The sequence below is a fragment of the Vespula vulgaris genome, chromosome 9, assembly GCF_905475345.1.
Source record: "Vespula vulgaris chromosome 9, iyVesVulg1.1, whole genome shotgun sequence".
In the NCBI taxonomy this organism is placed as follows: domain Eukaryota; kingdom Metazoa; phylum Arthropoda; class Insecta; order Hymenoptera; family Vespidae; genus Vespula; species Vespula vulgaris.
Genome location: NC_066594.1, coordinates 2,895,874 through 2,920,720, shown reverse-complemented (window position 1 = coordinate 2,920,720; position 24,847 = coordinate 2,895,874). Strand labels below are relative to the sequence as shown.

The window sequence follows — 24,847 nt, the reverse complement described above, 5'->3', positions numbered from 1 at the left end:
CAAGTCATTTTTCAAAGGTGGTCGGTATGTCGAACCCTTCGTTAATGGCTTGTGGTCTTATCAAAACCCCTTTTATCCTTTACCACGTTGACACTTATGCTCGTAGTAGTTTGTTCCTGGATGGAGATGATGGACCATTCCATCTCCTTACTACGGTGTTCCGCACTCGCGTTCGTGAAAATGTTTCTTTTTTATTTTTAATTTTTTTTTAATTTTTTTTTATTACAATCAAGCTTTTGCAGTTAGTTATTAATTAATAGAGTCATTGCAATTTTTTCTTAAAGTAAAGTCGAGTCATTTTATCTTTTAAAAGTAGAGTCAATTTTTCATTTCAGAGTAAAATCAAGCCCTTTGCATTTTCTATTTTTATTTTTATTTTTTTTTCTAATTAAAGTCAAGCCCTCCCTCTTTTCATTTTAAATTAAAGTCGAGTCCTTGCATTTTCCTTTTTAAATTAAAGTCGAGTCCTTGCATTTTTCTATTTAAATTAAAGTCGAGTCCTTGCATATTTTCTTTTTAAATTAAAATCGAGTCCTTGCATTTTAAAGTTTTAAAGTAGAGTCTTTTCTTGAAGTAAATTTTTAGTTACAAAGATAGAGTCACGCTCGTTAAATATTGTGTGGACGTCCGTGGCCTGCAGCAGCATTGCACTCAGGAGTGCATTTGGATACCCAAGCGTGTTGATTTTTAATTCAGGATAATCATATTTTAATCATATTTTTTCATATTCATAATTTCATAATGTGTATGTATATATACGAGATATATGCATATTTCAATGTCAACACAGCTCTACCACGAGTTGCAAAATGACTCTTATGTGGTAATCATTATCGTTATCATCCATATCCTCACCCTCATTACCTTTTTGTAATCTGATTCTGATTATTCTGATTAATCTGATTAATCTGATTATTCTGATTATTCTGTTTATTTTGGTTATCCTGATTAAAAATCTACAAGACTTGATGACAAATCAAAATACCTGCATTCAGTAATGCAGATGAATATATATATTGGCAGCCAGCACTCAGGAGTGCATATTAAAATATGTCAAGGGTATATATATTTTTATTCCAAAATTATCAACAAATGAATATGGGATGAACGAGTTAATAAGTATATATGAAAGAGAGAGAAAGAGAGGGAGAGAGGAAAGGGAGTATTTTTATTATATATATGAAAGTTTCATAAGAAAATATAATAAATGATACAAAGATTATTAATAAATGTTTATACATATTTCAAAGAAATATAAATATTTTTTGGAATAAAAAGGTATACGTCTTGGTATATAAATGAAACGAATAAATTGGCTTGCCTGCACTCAGGAGTGCATATGAAAGGTTCACAGTAAGTACATGATTGCATTCAGGAATGCAAATGAACATATTATAGTAAGGATATATATTTCACATTCGGAATGATCAAAGATGAATGAATGAATGCGCTAATAAGGATGCTAAATGAAGAAATATATAAAATACGTCGATCTCTGGTGATATCTTTTTTTTCTCAATATTTTACATTTGTTTAACAATAAATAAATGAAATTTTATTTTATTCCATATATAATAAATGAATGATTATTAAATGGTGCAAATGGATTAAAAGGAAATTTGGATCATTCTGATAAGAAATATATATAAACCTTGCTAGATGAATGAAGTGACATAAATGGCAGCCAGCACTCAGGAGTGCATATTAAAATATGTCAAGGATATACATTTTTATTTCAAAATTATCAACAAATGAATATTAAATGAGAAAATTACAAAGTATATATGAAGGAGAGAGAAAGAGAAAGAATATTTTTATTATATATATAGATATATGGAAGGTTTATAAGAAATGTTGAGGAGATATAATAAATGATATAAAGATTATTAAGAAATGTATGTGTGTATATAGGAGAAATATGATTATTTTTTTGAAATAAAAATGCATAAGTCTTGGTATATAAATGAAACGATCGAAATGGCTTGCCTGCACTCAGGAGTGCATATGATAGGTCACAGTAAGTACATGCCTGCATTCAGGAATGGAGATGAACATATTATAGTAAGGATATATATCTCACATTCGGAATGATCAAAGATGAATGAATGCGCTAATAAGGATACTAAACGAAGAAATATATAAAATACGTTGATCTCTGGTGATATATATTTTTTCAATATATTACACTTGTTTAACAAGAAATAAATGAAATTTTGTTTTATTCCATATATAATAAATGAATGATAATTAAATGGTGCAAATGAATTAAAAGGAAGTTTGGATCATTCTGATAAGAAATATATATAAACCTTGCTAGATGAATAAAGCGACATAAATGGCAGCCAGCACTCAGGAGTGCATATTAAAATATGTCAAGAGTATACATATTTATTCCAAAATTATCAACAAATAAATATGAGATGAAAGATTTAATAAATATATATGAGAGAGAGAGAGAGAAAGAGGGAGTATTTTTATTATATATATATGAATGTATATATACGAAAGTTTTATGAGAAATATTAATAAGATTATTAATGAACGATACAAAGATTATTAATAAATATTTATACGTATTTAAGAATAGTATGAATATTTTTTGGAATAAAAATGCATAAGTCTTGGTATATAAATGAAGCGATTGAAACGGCTTGCCTGCACTCAGGAGTGCATATGATAAGTTACAGTAAGTACATGCCTGCATTCAGAAATGCAGATGAACATATAGTAAGGATATTATACATTTCTTGTTTTGAATGATCAAGATGAAAATGCACTTATAAAGGTATATAATAAATAAATATTTAAATATTCTAGTCTTGTTATTTTTCTAAAGAAATAACATTTATTTCATAATAAATAAAGATTATTTCATACTCATTGTAAAATAATAGTATATTTATATTTAAATAGAGTGCAAGTGAATGAAAGAAAAATTTCAATCATTTTAAATTAGAAATGTATAAATCTTGCTAAGCGAGCGATATGATAGACAAATAAGAGCCTTGCACTCAGGAGTGCACAAAATATGTCAAGGATGTACATTTCTATTCCAAATTATTTAAACATGATTATCAAATGAAATGGTTCACAGATATATAAGAAATATATATATATATTTTTTATAAATACATATATATGACAGATTCATAAGAAATAGGAAGAAATAATAAATGATATGACGATGAATGTATAAGAAGTATTTATGCATATAGTAAGTAAATATGATTATTTTTTGGAATAAAAATGCATATATCTTGGTATATAAATGAAACGAATGAAAAGGCTGACCACACTCAGGAGTGTGAGTGAAAATAGTTCAAAGTAGGGACAGGTTTGCATTCAGGAATGCACCTAGATACTCAAGCATATAGATTTTTATTTCAAAATAATTTTGAATTTTTTATATAATTATTAGTAAATCAATAATTCTTTTCGCATCTTTTTTTTTTATATATATACTCACTTTTTGATGATTATATATTTATATATATATTTTATCCAATGCCAACGTAGTCTTATCACAAGTTATAGGATGGCTCAGTTTTTGTAAGAGTCATTTTATGACTTGTATAAATATAATCATCATCTTATATAGATTCTAATTATTGATTAAAAATCTATAAGACTTGATGTAGTTAAGAAAGTTAGGATCTGTTAAAACAAGCAGTGGTGATAAAAATAATTCATAAGAATAATAAGCAAGAATATATTAAAACTATTTTGTCTTTAATATTTGTGTAATATTTTTATATATGATCTTATTTTCCTCTTTCAGATTTCATATTTCATTACTATTTCATATACATATACAAACTACATGGTTTTAAAATTGTGAAATTGTATTACTATATTTTTTTTAATTTAATAGATAAAAAAGTGTCTTACATATAAACGATTTAATACGTACATCAGACACAATGTAACTGCATACTTCGCATTAGTATAAACGTAATAATATAAAATATATGTAATCTATTGGTTGAATATAGATCTGATCTCGTTATGGATATGTTCATGGTAGTATACAAAATTGTGTATGCATTTTATAATACGACACAAGACACAGTATCTTTTACTTTTTTCTTTTCTCTCTTTTTTTTTAACGCGACTTAATTTTTAAATATTGTGAAATTTGACAATTTTTTTTTGCTTTTTTCATAACGTATCTTGATTAATTTAATATATGAATTGTAATTGTATTAAGTAATTGACAATTTATTATGTAATTCTTTCTTTATTCATATATATTTCCATATATATTCATATATATTTCATATATATTTCCATATGTGCGTGTATCTATTGTACATAAAATCTACATATAATTTCATATTTTTATTTAAATGTAAAACATGTTTTCTAATGCATCGAGAATTCGATATATTCAGTCCCAATTTTTTTGCTATTTTAATTCTTACTTCTTTTTTTTTTTATTTCAGCATTACAATCTATGGTGAAATATATATGTATACAATTTTTTATTTATTTAATTATCAAAATTATGAAAATATTTGCCCATAGATTGTAGATACAATTTTGTCTTTCCACACATGCCGTTTTATATAGTTTTTTGTTACAGAAAGATGCCATTTTCACGTTTCAAGGTTAAGTAGTACAGAAGATAAGTGAGTATGTATGTGTGACCTGTATATAGTGAGCATTAACAGCAGTATTGAAAATAATATTCCAAGATTTGTCATATTATTATAATATGATATAAAAATAAATTGATGAAGATTATGAATGCATTATATAAAATAGATTTATGTTTTAGGTTTTTCAGATCCTTTGGTTAACAAGAAGTCAAAGCAAAATAATAATGTGGATTAATTATTGAAGACTTTAATGAAGAATTAGTATTGTAAAAAATAAAAAGCAATGGAGGATGAATTGTTTGCAATTTTTTTTTTATTCTTTTGAAATATTCCAAAAATTTTTAATCAATTTAGTTGATTTCTGTTTCAGGAAATATTATCTAAATTGGCAAGATTAGATTTCACTCTACGTTGGTTGTTTTTTCCGTGTGTGAGTTAGATGTGTGTGTAAGATGTTAGGTGTGTATATGAAATTTGCGTGTGTGAGTTAGATGTGTATATAAAATAATTATTATTTTAATATATATATCTTATTTTCAGAAAATGATAACGACATGGATTTCTTATGTTCACAGATTACAAGGTTATTATAAAAAAATTTTATATTAATTTTGATCGTTTTATTCAATTACAATATGTTTCTGATGTTCTATGTTTACAGATGATCGCTGACTTATTATATAAATTCCATATTATATTTGTTTCATGTTTGATACTACAATTTAGATGTTTTATGTTCACAGGTGACTGTCGGTTTATTATATACAATTCACATATTTTGATAGCTTCTTGTTTAATTATAAAATGGTTCAGATGTTTTATATTCACAGGTGGCTGCTGATATATTTTATGAAAATCGCATATTATTTTGATTCCTTCTTATTTAATTATAAAATGATTTGGATATTTTATGTTCACAGATAGCTATGCTGTTTACATTACCTGGTTTTATATGGGCTACGTATCATAGTTGTGTATCATAATTACTGCGTTTTATTTTCAGCTTCAATATGATGCAGATCAAGATACGGATGTCTGCATTTGTTTAGGAATAGAGTTTCATAAAAAGTGCTCTATTCCATCGCGTTTATCGGGTAGGTAGGTCGATATTAAACGGATTCATAAATTTTCGTCTGATCTTAATTGATTAGACAAAAATTTTGATTCGTTTCGCGATTTTGTTTTTTCCAAATTATTATAATTATTATTAGTAATTAGAATAAGTAATAATAATGATTCTATATAATTGATTCTAAAATATTTGGCATTAGTAGTAGAGTCATAGCCCGCGGGTCTCCATATGCAGCAACCTCCTAGTGGTGAGACCTGGGTCGATATTACTTGCGGTACTACATGGTAAATGTAAATAACGCAAGTACTGTCGGGCTGATGGCTGCTTTTAAATTCTTTCAAAATTTACTATGTTATATGATGATTTATTCTATCTTTCCATATTGAAATATTGATTCCATATTGAATATTTTTCGCATTTTAACGGAGATATTAAGTAGATCTTTTTAGTACATAATGTATTCATTATTATGTTTGTTTTGAAATTAACTATATATTATAATCTTAAGAAGGGAGAAGATTCTCTTAACTTATTATAAACTTTGATGTACATAGAGTAAAATAAATAAAAGAATAAACTAAATGGCAAGTCGTGCAGATCTTCACTTTACTAATTGAGGTAAAGGTAGTTGCCAGAAGTAGTTCTTTGTTCTATCAAACAAAAAAGTCAGTTGGTAATAACGGAGTCTTCTGTATCAGCTGAATCAAACTTCATGAATACTAGTCGATCGCTGTTTTATAGATTGGTTGGTAATAGTAGAAGTCTGTTTTAGAGTTCGATCAAATCTGGATCGATAATAATAGAGTAGATTCATTCATAATTACGTTGAAATCATAACTTAATTTTATGAGAAACTTTAAAGAAAAATTAGTGATTCTTGATTAGAAAAGTTAGAGAAAACGGTTGATTATTATTGCTAATTAACTTAATTTTATGTGAATTTATAAACTTGCGGTATCTAAAATTTCGACAAAAAAGAAAGAATTATGGGTTTATGAGGTTTATTGTGATGTGAGATTAAATCAATTTCAAATGATCCGTGTATTAACATTTTACTATAAAAAATAACTTGTACAAAATTTCTTAGATTTACGTAGATTTTCGTACATTGTATATTACGACGTTATGGCTGAATAATTTTTTGCTACGGATATCACGTTTGTAGATGACACGTGACTTGCTTACATAATCATAAGCACAGTACTATTCTTGGAGACTGACACTGTATTCATTTAAAATGTTTTGCCATGATTATAAACCATCATTCTTATCGATGATTTTTTTTATCGAGAAAAAACTAGTTGAGATTAACTTCTTTTTTTCATATCAAGGATTGAATCCATTATTTATGCTTACGTTTGAATAATCTTGTGTCTTACTAATTCAAAATATTGAAATATACTACGAATATTCAGATTAATGAGGATCATTAAATATCAATTTTTCATAATTTTGTTTATCCAACGAAAGATATTAAAATTCTTGAGAATCGAATGAAAAATGCTCAATGGTAAAAATTCATGTATCATCCAGAACTCGACAATCGATCCATCGACTCCAAATATACTCGTTATTTTTAGTGATCTCGTCATTCTCTGCATTGGACGGTATTCCACCACTCGCATCGATTTTTATCCTTGCTGAAGGCCGTACCAGCAGGACAAAGAGAAGACGTTCTCGACCAACCAGAACAATTATGAAAGACCTGGAAGAAGGAAGCAAAACGAAAGCAAAAATTTATCGTTAGAAAGAGGAACTCGTTTGTTCGATCTTTGGAACTTCTTTAAAATATTAATAGTGTTTCATGGCGTGGTCAGATCGGTGGAAAGCATTACGTGGACCAGTGTTATGTTTGTGACATATATTATATAAGAGCTGTTTTCAATAATATGGTCAATTTGTAGAAATGGGTGATAGAATTAGCAAGTAAACATTAAAAATCTGTAGATCTTGTGTAAGAAACATGTTAACTTTTCGAAAGTCTTAATTCTTGATTTTAATCCGGATTTTTTCTCTAATATCTGCTATATGTAGAAGTAGTATGAGTGATTAAATGGGAAAATAGGAAATAGAAAGTCTCCATGAGATGCTTCCTTGTTCTCCTCCTTTTAAGATTGAGTCACTTCCTTGTTCGATTATATTTGAAGTGAATTGATTTTATTAATTCATTTTAATTAAGTATCTTTCGTAAGGAAGATCCAACTAATTCAATTCGTAATTAGAATGAATTGGTTTTTTCTAGTAATTCTTATATATTAGTTCGTCGTATATTTATAAAAGCATAATATACAAATTTTCAAAAATTAAAATACTTCATATTATTGAATCGATCCGTACAATTTTTAATTAAATTTTTAGTAAAAAATGCTGACTAACTACTACTTACTAAATAGCATAGAATATTAAGTTGATTAATAATCGATATCAGAATTATTATTATTTTCTATATATCCTATTATATTACATTGTAAATGAAAAATTTGTTGATATTTCTCTACTTTAAAATTTATGTCATTTCAAAAATAAAATTCATATATATAATAAATAAAATGTCGCAAATTTTTCAAATAAAATTTAATTAAAATAAAAATTTTAAACACTAGAAATTCTTATTTATTAGTCAACTTAATATGTAATCAATATCACAGTTTTATTTTGAAAAGAATGGATTATGGATTTATTTATGGGACAAAAGTATAGTCGTTCATCTTGATTGGAATACTTTCGCTTAATGTACATATACGCGTATAACGTAAATGATTTGCCATTCTAGAGCCGTTTTTGATCGCTTCCTCGTTACGTAGAAACTACATAAATATATCTTTCATCATAAAAATATCGTATGGGAAGTATCGAAGAATCTTTCTCTTACAAAGTGTGGCGTGTGAAGATAACCACGGAAGTCAACCGGCATAATCATCTCGAGTACCAGTGTAAAGTCGTAATTATTAAATATCTTCGGGTTAAGATTAGAAGTAAAAGCGTTTAATACGTTATGAACTTACTTGACACTTGGTTTCTACGTCAGCAAACATACCCTTCCTCCCACGACAAGAAAATTCAGTCTCTGGAATTATCGTGAGATTCGTGTAACTAATATTTGATGTGATTGGTCCAATATTATTATACTTGTTCTCACGATAACCATTAGAACGAACATTCGTTCGAATATTTTTATTCGAATTGTATTTGTGCCGATCTGCACCAGTATCGTAATTGTTTTTCTCGTTGGATTTGCCAACAATGTGTCTTAACGATCTACCGTGAAATTCGTCGAGAAATCCTTGATAATCCGTGAGAATCTGTAAAATGTTAATAAAATGTGGTTGAACATATAATGTTAATTTCTTTTTATCTAGTATAGATTGCTAAAACAAGTTGGTTATTATTTAATCAATATTTTCATTTTTTTCTATGATTTTATATTTTACTCTTATTATTAATTATTAATTTTTCACTTTTTATAATCTACTTTTTAATAAATATACTAAATTATTATTTTATATATATATCCTTTTTTTATAATTATAAATTTTATTATAATTAAATCTATTTTTTGTTTCATTCTGTGCCATCAATATATCAGTAGCATTGAACGATCGCTTCACGAAGATTTGCATGTTTGATAAACGACATCACGCTCGGCGTATATACTTTCGTTCTTTTACATCTAGTATAAGGTAACATAGATATCTTCTTAGGCTACCTATGTAATACTAGAAAACTGGTAATACTTGTGGTATGGAGACTCGTCGATCGTCGAAGTAGGTAAACTAGAATCTCGTGTGTCGACGGCACTTGTTTTGCTTTCACGGTCTGTATGACTTGCAACATCCTTACTATGTACTCGGCTATTATATTCGTTTGTCGATCAATTTGATTATGTATCATTGTTTAAAAATAATTAAAACAAGAGAGAGAAAGAGAGAGAGACAGACAGACAGAGAGGAAGAGAACTCTTTCAACCAATCGAATAAAAATTGAAATATCTTGTGTTTCGATTACTAAAATTTGCTCTAATTATTTGTTTAGAAATATAAAATCAAAATTATTATTACAAAATGATTCGTAAATATGTGCAACTTGCTTGTTTTTCTTCTTTTTAAATTGTTTTTGAAGTTTTAATTTATAAAATCTTTATTCAAATATGTACAGCACATACAAAGTTATGAAAATTATATAGAAAAAAAAAAGAGAAATCTTTGGATAAATGTATATGACATAATAATGCAAATTACCTGATGAGAATTAAACAATGCGATATTGTCGATGTAATATTCATTGAAAGGGCGATAAACGGTATCCCAATCGTATTCGAGATCCCAGGCAGGCAAATACGTCCGTTCTAAGAAATTAGGATTCGCTGGTAACATCAATGGCGTCACTATTGGCTTATAAACACCAGGTTTGGTAGGTGGAATCAATGGCACAAACTGTTGTCTGTGATTAGGATAAGGTTGCTGTTTATTATGCACTCGATGATGCTTGTAATTTCCAAAGTTATTCGTTGGTTTCTCGGGTTTTCCGAAAGGCGTTCGAATGATGTAAGTTGTGTCGACAGCTTTTGGATGATCGTATTGAGTTCGACCTTCGGGTGGTACATATCGACCATCAGGCGTTAAATATACCTTTGATAGAAAGTATTTATTAAATTATATAACACTTTGTTAATAATTTATTTCAACGTAGAAATATTATTTATCTTCTTGAATTTTATTCATTGTATTTTCATATTTATTCTATATATGAATTTATTTACTTTAATGATCTTAGGCATATGTTGCGAAGTATGTGGATGTTTATGAATGTGTCTCGCATCGAGTACAACACCATCCGGTATCGTAATGCCTTCCTTATTCAAACGATTCAGTGCCAAACGATCGGTTCTGAAAGCTTCCTCCGGTATTTTCCCACCAAGAGCTGGCAATACTTGTTCCCTAAAGATTTGACGTTTTTGCTGTAACAAGAATTCTGAGGACTTTGTGCGAACTGCGGTTCATTTGGTTTTTTTTTCCTTTTTTTTTATTAAAAAAAATTTAATTAAAAGAAGATAGAAAATTTTTATGCAAATGAAATTTGGGAAAGTGTAACGAGGAATTGATGAGAGATATTTTTAAATAGGAATATAACCTTTTCGGCTACTGCAACAGATAGTGATAAAAAGATCGTGATAATCAATGTCAGCTGGTGGCACCAATTATTATCGTTAATACTGTTATTATTGTTATTATTGTTATTGTTCTTTTTTCCGTTTCCGTTCATCTTAATCGATGTACAATCGATCGATCGATCGATCAATCAATCAATCAATCAATTCGACTTCAGCTTCGGCTCCACTCTTAACTCTATACGATCGATCGCATCCTTTCTACCTTCTTGGTTTGGATCCTCTCTAGTATTCTAATACACCGTTCTATCTGCAACAGAATTACGAAATATAGTAGTGCTGTTCTTGTAAAATATAAGAGACATTTAAGAAAGTATCGCGTGTCGTCGTTAAAATACATCCGAGAAGTGATTTGCATCGCTTGCGAAAATATTCGAGAAACGAACGGATTCTTTCTTCTTTTTTTTTCATTTTTTTTTTTTTTTTGAATGAAAACCGATTAATACCGGAAGATAAGATCTATTAAATATATTTATTGCAACTCTTGATTATGCTCATGGTCTTGCTCATCATCATAATTCGTGATTGAATTGATATGATATTATCAAAATCTTTTTTTTTCATATTTTGAGGACACTTAATTTTTTAGAATTCGTAGAATTTGAATTTACTTTCAAATGCATTATATATGTTTTGGAATACATATATTTTTATTATAGTATATTCTTAATATCATAATAGTACATTTTTTTTTTTAATTTCGAGAAAAGAATGAATTAAAATGCGCGATTGAAAGTTAAAAGAAAAGAAAGTCAATCATTTCTTTTTTTCTTTTCTTTTTTTTTTTTTTAAATGCTTCACCGCTAGAATTCATTCGTTACTTCGGCCCGCTTACTCTCTCGCGCGTCTATATTTGAATTATGCAACGTCCGGCAGTCACGTGTGTTCCAGAAAGATGAAGAGATAGAGAACGAAATAGATGCACCGATAGGAGCGCGTGCGTGAATTCTCGCATGGATTTTTAAAATGTAACCAGAAAATCCGGAATCTTTTGACTTTTTTTTTTTTAGAAATGTTTATTTTAACATAATTTTTATTCTGGTCGTAACCCCAAGATATTTATGGTCGTCCTCATTTTTTTCTTTTCTTTTTTTTATTTTTTATATTGAAAGGAAGAATACAAAATGGTCGTGTACTCTTGATGAATTTTAAATTATCGCAAAATTTTAAATTATCGTTTCGAAATTTTAGATTATATATATTATTATCATCATTATTATAAATTTTTTTAGATATCATTAATTGAATGACGAAATAATTTCTTTAATGATATATAAACATAATTCTTCTTCGTTCGATATAGTATAGAAAGAAATGTAAAAATAGAAATACAAGAAAAATTCTTTTTATAATTCGATCTTAATTCATTGAATTACTTTTTTTGCCATTTCATCGAAACTAATGATCAAATTAAGTAAATTTCTATTGTAATATGTGATAATTTCTTCTTTCGTAATATTCTATAGATTTTTCGTGTGTAATGAGATTTTAATTTTGATTGTAAGTCATCATTATCATCGAACGTTCTATTTGGTCTTCGTCATTTAACAAAACGATACAATCGCTCTCAGTAGGGTCTCAGCCTTGTTCTAATTACGTTCCTCACGAGAAGAAACTGTTGCAATCATCTTCGTCTCTCTCTTTTTCTCTTTCTTTTTCTCTTTCTCTTTCTTTTTCTCTTTCTCTGACAGTAAATAAACGCGTGTAAATCTATCCATATTTCACTGAACTTCGTGTTAAATGGGAGATTTCGATTGACTCCATTTATTCGAATCAAGTTGTCCTTGTAACTATATGTAACATCATCATCAATTGATCTAATCGTAGAATTTTTTAAAGAAAATTGAAAGTAAATGTTTTTTAATAGTTGTTGAAACTAATTGAAAGTTTATATTGTTTGAATATTGTTATCAATATATTATTTTATTTTTCATGGTGATATCAAAATTATTTGATACTTTTACAAAATTTCATAATTATTATCATATCTCATGTATTATATTCTAAGTCGGCATTTCTTTATGGGAACATGATAATCTTTTAATAAAGTGGGTTAATTAATTAAAAATATTTGATAATTAAAATACGTTGTAAGTGGAAAATATTCTCTTTTAAAAAATTATCAAAAATTTGATTCAAACACTACGATACACATTAACTTTTATCTTTTTTCTACTTTTTCCTATAAGCTTTTGATTTGTTACATAAATCTTATCTATCATAATATATATATATATTTATTTATTTATTTATTTATTTATTTATTTATATAGAACTTGATTTCGTATGATACGTTATTAACATATAGATAAGGTAAATAATTTCAGTTCGTAAAGAATGATAACTCATAAATAATGATTTATAATGATTAAACGTATTAAAAATGTTGTCTTGAATGAATTTTACGAGTCATAAAAAAAGTTTCCTTAATTCATAAATCAACGATTGCATGTGAAAAATTGTAAAGCAAGAGGCTATGAATACTACTTAAAGAAATATGTTCTTTCTCTCTTTTTCTCTCACCTTCTTTAATTGGTATGCAAGTATTATTTCGTTCTTAGTTAACACACATACCTTGTGTATGAAATTTTTTTGTCTTCTTTTCTTTACTCTAAAAAGAGATGGGAGAAGTGTAAGTAACAGATTTTTCTTTTATAAATAACTTCTCTCTCTCTCTCTCTCTCTCTCTTTCTATCTTGCAACGATGAGAGTATTACGGAACACAGTCGGTCGTGTAGTAAAATACGTTCGAAAACTTGCTGACGATGTAACCGCGAAATGTGCACCGTTCGTGGTTCTGGTTCACACGATTCTGAGCCGTGTGTGTGTGTGTATGTGTTCGTGGTCGGATAATAACGTTCTCAAACGACCACCCGTTATTCTTCCTCTTTCTCTTGAATTCTTATTCCTTGTCTTTTCTTAGTTCTTCTCGTTAATACATTAAACGTAGATAGTTTCATCGATAGACAATTTTTTGAAGTATGTCGTGACTATATTTCTTTTTTGTAATATTACTTAAAGCCAAAATTTTAACTATATGATGTATATAATTTTTGTTTAGAATTTTTTAGATACATAAAATATATTTTTCTTAATATATCTAAAGAAATATCTAAAGTCTGCATGTATGTGTGTATGTGTATGTATAAGGATTTTAAATACCTATGTAAAATATATTTTTATAGAAAGTGGAAAAATTTTGTATTTATAAGATAATAGTTTTATATTTTATATTATAAATTTCTTCGTTTTTAGTCTGATTGAAATAATATTTATAAAAAAAAATATTAATAACTAAAAAATTGTTTCTTCTTTGTGCGAAAAATTTACTATGATTCTTCTATAACATAATATTAGAAGAAAAAGAATAAAAAGAAGAACAAGCAAAGAAAATGTCGACGATATGTATAATTAGAATTTATAACGAGCCTGAATAATTACTTCGGTAGTTTGGTGTGACTTAATCCCCGCTTTACGAAAGAGAACGGCCGTTTTGATCGTTTTGTGCTCTACACGTTTTACTCTTACTTTCTGTGTAGTTATTTCTTCTCGAGAATAAGAGAAACAGAAACGAAGGAGTTAGTGAAGGTTAATTGCTTTTTAAAGTGTTCCATCTAATAGAATGTATATACGTAGAATGAAATATTAATCTTTCCATTTAGTAGATGAAGTAAATGCAGTAGATAAAAATATATTATTAATTAATAGAATTTGTCTGTTTAGTTAATTAATCAAATTTACTTTTAATTCGAAATAAGATAAAAGAAACGAAATGAAGATATAAAAGAGATAATTATAACGAAAAAACTTATATCAGAACTATAATTAGGAAAAAAGTTATATAGCAAATATTACATGGCGAATGAATTGTATTAAAAATATTACATGAGAAAAAAATTATAGTAAACGTAAAAAAAAGTAATACGAAAATTATAGTAAAAAGATGATATTACAAAATTAGAACGAAGATTAATGACAAATTAATTATATACATTCCACATAGCATCGATTTTTATTACTGGAAAAATTCGAATAAAACTATCTAGTGAAATTTTCTACTAAAAGGGAAATCTATTTCTTCAACATTTTTCCAAGAGATTCCTAGTAATCATGGTGTTATAAAAGGGGAAGATATTTGCTAGTAATCGTCTAGTAGAAAGTTGAACATCTTCTGACGAGAGATACGAACATAAAATGAGAGAGAGAGAAAGAGAGAGAAAGAGAGAGAGAGAGAGAGAGAGAGAGAGAGAGAGAGAGAGAGAGAGAGAGAGAGAGAAAGTTAATAACATCGGTTGGTATAATCCTTGCCTCTTAACGATTCTATTTCGAATCAATCGATTTATTATTATCGATTATTGAACTGAGTTTATACATATATTGCATAAGAAATGTGCGAGAACGCAACGGAAGTGAAAGGAATTTTATGATGAGATACATCTTCTTGTACTTTGTTAAGCGTTATATAAAATCGGATATTCGTGCATTAGTTCACTCGATATGAATGAATATAGTCTAGAACGGTAGTTAAGAAATTATTTATACTTGAAGAACAAGAAAAATAAGTTAATTAAAATATAGATTAGCTTTTAAATAAAGGTTCTGTATGATCTCCACAGTTATTCTTTTATTTTCTTTTTATTACTTTTTTCTTTTAAAATCATTTACGATTTAATTTTTTACTTGTGTTTATAAAAATGTATATAGGTTGAGTTTGAAGTTTCTAAGTGATTTTAAAAATCAATTACTCATTTTTGAAACTAATTCTTAAGCTAATTTTTTTTCTTAGATTGTAAAATTACGAACCTAAGAACTTCTTTCTTACAATTCAAAAAAAAATTACTCAAAAAAGAGTAATTGATTCTTATAATTACTTAGGGACTTTTAGCGCATATTAATTGACAAATTATTTGTACTTGATAATTATTTATTTTGTTTTTTCTTTAACAGAAATCCTATGCCATTCATATATATATATATACACTTTTTAATTCTTCATAATTATTGTAGTGTCTATAAATTATATTAATTCTAAATTCCATATTATTCAATTCTTTTTGTTTGTAAAAAGAAGCTAATATATAAATAATAATTCTCAAAACGTATAATAATAATAATACCATGTTCTTGTAGATATTTACATAAAAATGATACTTGGTATTTCTGTTTTTTTTTGTGGGTCAAACAGCGGAATCGATATGTAGAAGAAGACTATAATTAAAAGGTTTCTATATCCTTGACGTATTACAAGTCTCGAAGTAGAAGGACAGAAAAAACGATAAATAAAAAAAAATTGTGATGGAGAAGCAGACAAAAACAAATTGAAATGAGTGAATTGAGTGAGTTTGCAGATCACAACAAATTTTTCTTGATCGTTGGTAGTAGTAGCTAACACATAGTAATTTATCAGTAATTAGTAGTTATTAAATACTAATCAGGTTTACGAAGGACTCACTCTGCAACTTGAGTAAAAGAAAGATCAAAAAAAAAATTAAAAAGTTACTCTAATGACCAACCACTTGTTATGATCCACATAAATGATAAGATCCTGGAATTGCATCGTAGATTTCTAATCCTAATTTGAATCATGTTCTCATTCTATGTACATTCTATTTCAATGCTTGGGTCAAAAAGTCATAAAATCTATCATGAAGTTTCAATGTTTAAAAATATTTTTTTTTTCAGTTCAATGAATTTCATTTCATTTGAATTCATATTCAAATGAAATAATTTATTTGTTGGATAATAACAATAACAAAAGTTTTAATAAACAATAGTTAATAATGATTGTCAACGATTATTTATTTAATTGTAATTTGTTTATAAATTCATATACATACATATATTCATACATGTATATATAAGTTATTTAAATTATTAATATTATTATTACTTTCGTTATCAAAATAGATTCTATTTAGGAATGTATACGAGATCACGTTAATGAGGTAATGAACAAAAGAAATTCTCTACGTGGGTCGAGAGAATAGTAAAAAATAAGGTGACTGAGGTGTCATAGAGTAATTTGCCACGGCAAATTACTTGACGCGCTTCGATTCGCCTGGTATGTGCTTAATGAGGCGCCCAAGGCGAAAGACAAATAAAGTAAGTATGTTCCTCCGAGCATTTCATTCCATCTTATTCATCTCTTGGAATTTGTTATCGATCTATCATCTATCTATGAATCCAGCGATTTATTTTTTAAGGAAATTTTCAAAGACACTCCGTCCCAAAATTATTTTCTTTTATTTTTTTATTACGATCATTTTTCAATTTTTATTATAATTAGTTTTGATTTTTTATTGTAATTATTTCTTTTTATATAAATCATTTTATATGACATCTGTTTTATTATTTATCATTTATTTTAATTATAATTATTTCTTTTCTTTTAAAATTATGTTATATAACATTTGTTCCAAAAAAGTAATTGTAAAATTTTTTTAAAAAGGGTATAAATGTCACCTCTTTGAAACTGGACATTGCCTTTCATAACGTGAAAGGACTATCTCTTTCTCTTTCTCTCCTCATATTGTCTCTTTCTTTCCGTACTTTCCCCTGGTCTCGTGACAAGAATAAAAACAAAAAGGAAGATGGAGAGAAAGAGAGTAAGAGAGGGAAGAAATGGCACAATAATTAGAACCACTTTGGAGAAGGTTAATTACTCTTGCTTTATCCTTCATCGAAGTGAAACGTGTTTGAAAGGGTAGAATCGATCAAAGTTTCCTTTTCTTTGTAATATCCACGTTTTTTTCTATTCCTTTTCTTTTATTACACACTTGTAACGATCGAAAGGTTATAAATAATAATAATAATAATAAAGGAAAATAATATACCCGCCTACCTTTTTGAAGAAATACCAGACTTGTCTGTAAAAAGAAATTAAAAAATGACACTTTCACTGTATTTTCCAATATTTTACACTTTTCTGTTATTTTGTTTTTTTTTCTCCCGTTAAAACACACAATTTTATTTGAATGATAACTTCAAATTTAAATTGTCAGTTAGAGAAAAATTTTATGCAGATATATATGCATGTGTGTGTATTTGTGTGTTAGTATATGTGTGCGTAGGCTGAGAACACGATCACGAGTTGTTTAATTTGCATGAAAAAAAAAAAAAAAAGAAATGAGAACAATTATTGACCGTTTCGAATAAGGAGAAAATTGAAGGATGGTGAAGATGTTACTGAGCCTGCCAGCAAGAGTTCTCCTCGTGATATACTCAGGGAGGTTCAAGCACGTGATTCGTATACGAAACTTACTTTCACTACATCGACCGGGATAATTCCGAGTTTCTATCCTTCTAACTTGCTTATGCGTAGATATGGGGCTGATCGACGTTACCACGGTGATCGATACTCTGTTTCAATGACGATTGAAAACCATTCGGATGTCCTCGATCTATCGATCGATCTATGGTTCGATTGATCGATGGATCTTTATTCGATTTTTATACCTTTTCTTCTCTGCTTTTATTATTACTTTTTCTTTAATATTTTTTTTTTTTTACAAAAAGTAAAGGTTCTTAACATGAAATGAGTGAATACTAGTTTTTTTTCTAATTTTATTCGAAATATTGAAACACATTGTGATATTTGTTACGTGTTATACGTGTAATGCATACTTTCACATTAAGATATGTGTATATATATCTTATAGATCAGAAATTATATTAATTTTATTAATAATAACACTTAAATAATACGTAAACATACATAATTTCTCTTTTATTTCGAACGTTTAAATTTTATCACTCTATGATATCATCATGTTCTTGTAAGAACGTAACACGTAACAGGTGCAAATGATACGAAGGTAATGATTATAGCTGTATTACCAAACCCTTACCTACGATATCGTAAGTTCCACGAACTTTGTTTCGACATAGTTAGTCATATAGATGTACTATGTGTTTCAAAGAAAATTTATATAGCAAAGGTTGACACTGAATAAAAGTTAGAATGTGGGAGTAGAATTTCACATTATCTTTTGTATGAGATACCAGCTGGAGGATCATTTCATTCATCCTTTTTATCTTTTTTTTATATTATTACATTTCAAATTGATATCGGCTGATATACATAAAAGAAAAAAAATTAGAAGGGAAAATTGAATCGATCTTGAAATCGAATAGATTTTTTATTGTTTTTATAAATTATATATGCAACTTATGCAGATGTATTTTTTGTATTATCATTGTAGATAAATAAAAAAAGAGAACAAAAAAAAAATTGAAAGGAAAAGTTCGATCTTGAAATCGAACAGAGACTGTTGGTTGCGAAAGTGTAAACCTTAGAAAAATAGGAGATTGAAATAGGATTGATAGCGTATAAACGAGACACACCGGATTTCTCGTAATTAACGGCTCGTCCCAATTAACAAGACGGGCTGTACCTTTATCGTAGGAAGGCTTTCTCATGGTCTAATTATATTACGAAATTGGCTGTGGCCATAGGAGCATCGTTTTATACCTTACAATCGGTCGAACAAAACCACCACGGCTTGCAGAGATTTAGCATCGTAAGTTAGCGTGTAAGTAACGTGTAAAAGGTTCGTTGTAAAACGAGATCGTTTTCGACATCGACACCCCTTGACTTCGTTCGTCGATGAAGAAATATACTTGAATAGTAAACGTAGAAGGAAGATGAATAAGTTGATGGAAGGAAAAGAAAAGAAAGAAACGAAAAAAAAACTAGGCCAAGAATTTGCACGATTTCTTCTTTTTAATTTTATACTTTTTTTCGTGAACTGATTTCTTTTTTTCTTATGCTCGTAATCGTAATAAGAAATATGTCTCCATAGACTTAGAAAAGAAGAGAATAAGTTACTATAAAAAAATAAAAGAAAGAAGATAAAGAAAACGAATAATTATACGATCTTTCTTTTTCTTTTTCTTTTCTCCTTCTTGCACCAGATTACTCATCGGCAAGCCTTTGTTTTTCTCCTCGCAAAGCATCCGGAGATGGTGTTTCTTACGGCGTAATTCGATTTACGGCTACATTTCACAAGTGGTTCGAGTCAAGGTCTCTCTCACGTGATGCACGCGAACGTCAGATACTCTTTATTAACTCGCGACATTTCGTCAACGCCGATGAACGAGACGCTTTGTTTTTTCTTTTTCTTTTTTAAGATCTTATGCAAGCGATATTTGATACAGTGTTGATTTCGAAAAGGCTTTTGTTAGAGTAAATGCAAGTTAATGAAGTCATTGTAATCCTAATAAGAAATCAGTACAAAAATTAGATATAGAGTAGCCTATTTAATTCTATCATCTTTAATACCATTTTTATTGATGACATATAAATAATATTAGTAAGTAAATAATAACGATAACATAGTATTATTTGATTAATAAGTAATGTTAAATTAAATAAAAAATTTTGTTATTTTCTTCAAATATGAAACATTGTAAAATTAATTATTATATAGTAAATCCAATGGTTCATAATCAAATTACAATTTAAAGACACAGACACATACATATACATATATGTATGCATATATGTAATACAATTTACCGATTTCTCGGGAAGATAATAAGGAAAATGAACGAGAAAGGATTATTTTCTCTGTATAGCGTAAATAGTAAAAAAAAAAAGAAAAATCAACAATAGTAATAACGATTCGCAACTTATAACGAGGATGAAAAAGAAAGCACGTCTCTCGGATCTTCCGGAATGTGAATCGATTGAAATCTACACTTTTTACGAACGTAATCGTGTGAGAAATACGTATACTAACAAGTTCAATTGTAAGTATGTGAATTTTCTACGTTTCCGGGAATTTTAGTTAGTCGGTAAATCAATTCGACATCGTCTTTCAATTTATTTTGACAGAATCACTTTAACATTATTATTATTCTTATTTATTTTTTTCCTTTTTTTGTTTATTTTTTTTGTGAAAATTGTTACGAAAAACTGAACGAAGATTTAGTGTGTTATCGATGATTGATAGCCATGTTTCATGGAATAGTCTACACATCGAATTAGAAGAGTGTTTCGTAGTAATAGTAACTCATCGTTGATGTAAAGAACTCGGATGATAGTAATAGACGAGGATCGATGGTATGATCACGCAAGAAAGAGAGAGAGAACGAGAGCAAACTCGTTTATTATTCCTTATCGGATCGATTGGCAGTATTGTGAAATTTTCATCGAAAGCATATTCTGGAAGTTGAAATCATCTTACGTCATCTTTTTACTTCCCTTCATATATTTTTTGCGATGCGTAAAAAGTAATTGTGCTTATTAAAATTTATTGAATTGAGAAATATTGTTCTTCCTTGTTACGTCTTGATTGGTTATTTTTTTTACTATTTATTTCCTTTTTTTTTTACAAAAAGTTTACTTGCGGAAAATTGAATTTTTAAGAAATAGTTCCCTGAAATTTAGTTTCATGTTTATAAGAAAATTACACATTGTGAAAGTTATATTATTTTATTTATATTATATATATAATAAACTACACTATATTGCAAGTATAGATATATATGCTAGTATATCCTAATATATTCTCCATACTAATTATATTTTATAGTTAAAAAATATTTACATATTTTTTCAAAATATTAGGTATGTAAAGCAAGATCTTCTCGTATAATAAAATAAAATAAAATAAAATTTTCGATAAATATATAATCAACGTTGCCCATAAATTTAGCATTAATGATAATTATGGTTTCTATTTAAAAAATATTAATCTTTTTTTCTAAAAATATGAAATAAGATTTTAAAAATACAGACGTATTCAAGCGTCTTACAAAATTTTTGATTATAATTTAAATTTATTATGATGAAATGAGTATTAAGATTAGTATTGAGATGTATTTACTTTTTTATTTATTTGCTTAAGCAATCAAGGAACATCTCACTTGACGTTTCATTTCATTTTTTTTTTTTTTTGATATGCGACTATCTTGTGAAATGTTATAATAAAAAAATATTGATTTATATACAATCTTTAAAAGTCTTTTTGACGAGGTTTCGTATTTCTATTTCAAACATTACTTCAGGTCATCATCTTTTATTTCATTAACAATTGCATTTAGAATTGCCTTTCACATACTCGACTCTTTATCTGATTACTCCGGGATGTTAAATAAATAGATAAAATAAAATAGTCAAACCAAAAGCGTAAGAATAATCTTTAAGTCGTTTTGATATAACGACTTTCTAAATTGGAGTCAAACATAGTTCTCCAATTTTCTGTTAATCTGTTAGAATTTGCTTCACAATCTCAACTTGTTTCCGTATATTGTATTCTTTCTTTTTCTTTTTTATTAAATTTGAATGACATCCACATAAAAAGAAAAAGAAAAGAATAATAAAGATATCCGTATTCCTATTTAAGATTTCACTCGCAAGTTTCTTTTTTCTCACGCAGAAAGTTCATTAAACTCAACCGTGTTCCCATTTCAAATCCGTACACCCACGATATCGAACTTTGACCTCGGCCAAGTTCTTTCGCGGTCTTGTTACTCTTGAAATGGAACGTCGAAGGATTCTTTTTTTGTGAAAGGCATTTCGACTTACTTTGAAACTGGAGAAGTTAAAAAAAATATATATATAATAGTATTGTAATAATATATTCAATTATTATCTTACAATAATAACATAATAATTTAACATTAAATATATTAGCCCAATACTATATTATTATGTTATACTCCATTTTAATTAATTTAATATATAATTTTTAATAAATTATAATATACTTAATAAATATATATACCCTGTACTCTATAAAATGTGTGTGTGTGTGTATGAATATCAAAGGTTATATTATTTATTTAGATAAAAAATAGATGCTATCATTTTTGAGATTGTTTATTGGCCAATCCAATATTATATTTGATGATTGTTTATATTTATGAATGAAAAAAATAGATAAGTTTTTCTTTACATTTTTCATTATTTTTTTATTGATAAAATCACGGTTTCCATTTGTCTAAATGAAACTTTTTTATTGAATATCTTCTGTATTTATCTTGTCATTGTGATAATGAAAGAATGATAACGTGCTATTTTAATCAGATGGAATGATACCAAACGATAACAGAGATTTGGATTATATTAACAGTTTATTTTTTAAGGAGTCTTCTTACTTATAGTTATGGACTTTCTTTTATCATTCAAATTTTAACAGTTGAATCTTAAGGTTTTACGAAAAAAAAAAGAACTTTTAACTTTTACCCAGCGTTCAAATTTGCTTCTGTTGTTGCTACTGAGATCACACAAAAGGAATTATATGGTAGTAAAATTCGAGTGACGGTAAATATTTAAAACATAAAGATCACTTCGACGTTATATAGAATTATGCAAGATTAAAAACTTTTAGAAAAAGTAGTGAAATTAGAAAAAGTAGTATCAGTCCAGGCTTAGTATCTACGGGAATCATAGAAGCCAATAATATTACCTCAAAGACGGGGTCTGAAATAAATTTACCCGTAATGGATCCTGATGATGTTGCAAATGCTATTATTTATATAATTGGAACTCCGCAACGCATTCATATTACTGAATTAATTATTAGACCTTTTGGAGAAGTTAAATATGAGTGACATGAAATTATATATATTTTAAATAAGTATTTTATTATTATCGTCTTCGTCAAAAGACAACTTCAATAAAAGTATAATTTTTTTAATAATATAAGAATTAAGTACAAATTATATCACTGGAACGAAGAAAGATTATTTACTTTATTGTAATATTACTAATTTCATTATTTAAAAAATTGTTTTAAAAATCATTTTGTGACTGTTAGTTCCCCTTTATACCAATACTGGCGCTATAATCTATTTCCAAGAAGATGTTGATAAGGTAGAGAGCATTATTTAAATTATAAAGAATTTTTTAGTCTGCTAAAATTATTAATTTTAATTCGGGATATTTTCAATTATATAAATAACATAAAAAACAAATATTGATTACAACATTTCTTAGTTAGAAAATTTCTGACATAAGGAATTGCGTAGTCATTGCAGTACTTTGCAATACCAGAAGAAAAAAAGGAGAACATTAGAAAATATTTAATAGAGGAATAATTCGACGTTACTTTAAACAGGTTTTCTGTATTTTTTAAATATTTTGTGTAATGATGTGACAATATATAGTTACTATCTAAACTATAGAATGTTGGAGATGTGTTATTTGTATCTTAGATTTCTCTTGTTTATCTCATGAAACCTCTGATCTTTTAAGTATCGTTATCACTAATTAGAAATATCTTTCTTGTGTATATTTTATTTTTGTTTAGATATGAAAAGTAAAACAGAATGAAAGTACACAGTTATCTATTTAAAAAAGATTAAATATGAATACGCTTTTTAAAATCATCTTTTTAAAATTATTTATGATATGAATGGTATTTCATAAAAAAAAGGAAGAAAATTGAAAAAAAGGAAGGAGAGAGGATCTTGGTAAAGTTTCTCTGCATGTCTATTTCTGTCCGTCTTAACCTTGGTCTTAACCTGGTGTAGCCTGATTGGCCTTGATGCCAGCTCGCTTTACGTTCACCAGTTCGACCTTAGTCGAGTCCCTGGGCTTCGTCAGTTCGTCCACCCTTTGTTTTAATATCTTTAACAGATCTTGTTTTTCCTTCTGCATTTATTCTGGTGCATTTTCGACGATTACTTCAGCCTTCCTTAAATTATTCGTTTTTTTCTTCCTAGAAAAAGGATAACTCTCATTCACGAAAAAGAATAAATGTATAGATAAATTTTAATTTTACTATTTCTTTTTTATTTATTTAGTAATACAATACTTTATAAATTTATGATTAATATAACAATAGTTAAATAATTATATATAATGTATCCATATTTTTATATACTAACAGTAAAAAATTTTTTTTTCTTATTTTCTATTAAACTTGAATGACATCTCATGTCATTCAAAAAGAAAAATAAATGAATAATAAGAACTCTTATTCGAGAAGATATCACTTAAAATTTTATTTTATTTTATTTTATTTTTTTTTTTTGAGACAAACCCTTCTTTTTTTTCAACCT

At 27.5% G+C, this 24,847-nt stretch overlaps 2 protein-coding genes across 6 annotated transcripts; one reads left to right on the top strand and one right to left on the bottom strand.

Annotated features, from left to right (window-relative positions):
- Nucleotides 1-7,173: 7,173 nt before the first annotated feature.
- On the bottom strand, nucleotides 7,174-18,158 carry LOC127066055 (uncharacterized). 5 transcript variants are annotated; one of them, XM_050999290.1, is made up of 7 exons: nucleotides 18,099-18,113; nucleotides 17,679-17,703; nucleotides 10,801-11,087; nucleotides 10,430-10,627; nucleotides 9,909-10,298; nucleotides 8,676-8,972; nucleotides 7,174-7,375 (listed from the first exon to the last, which is right to left on the bottom strand). In XM_050999290.1, exons 3-7 carry the CDS (start codon nucleotides 10,930-10,932, stop codon nucleotides 7,259-7,261), a joined length of 1,134 nt encoding a protein of 377 aa, XP_050855247.1. In that variant the 5' UTR covers nucleotides 10,933-11,087; nucleotides 17,679-17,703; nucleotides 18,099-18,113; the 3' UTR covers nucleotides 7,174-7,258. The 5 variants fall into 5 exon arrangements, with proteins under 5 accessions (XP_050855247.1, XP_050855248.1, XP_050855250.1 ...); XM_050999291.1 differs by lacking the exon at nucleotides 18,099-18,113 and adding an exon at nucleotides 17,981-17,995; XM_050999293.1 differs by lacking the exon at nucleotides 17,679-17,703 and having other exon boundaries at nucleotides 18,099-18,158.
- Nucleotides 18,159-22,873: 4,715 nt separating this feature from the next.
- Nucleotides 22,874-23,395, top strand: LOC127066198 (farnesol dehydrogenase-like). The gene is made up of 3 exons (XM_050999624.1): nucleotides 22,874-22,913; nucleotides 23,032-23,105; nucleotides 23,147-23,395. The coding sequence occupies exons 1-3, from the start codon at nucleotides 22,874-22,876 to the stop codon at nucleotides 23,393-23,395; spliced, it is 363 nt and encodes a 120-aa protein (XP_050855581.1).
- Nucleotides 23,396-24,847: the final 1,452 nt, after the last annotated feature.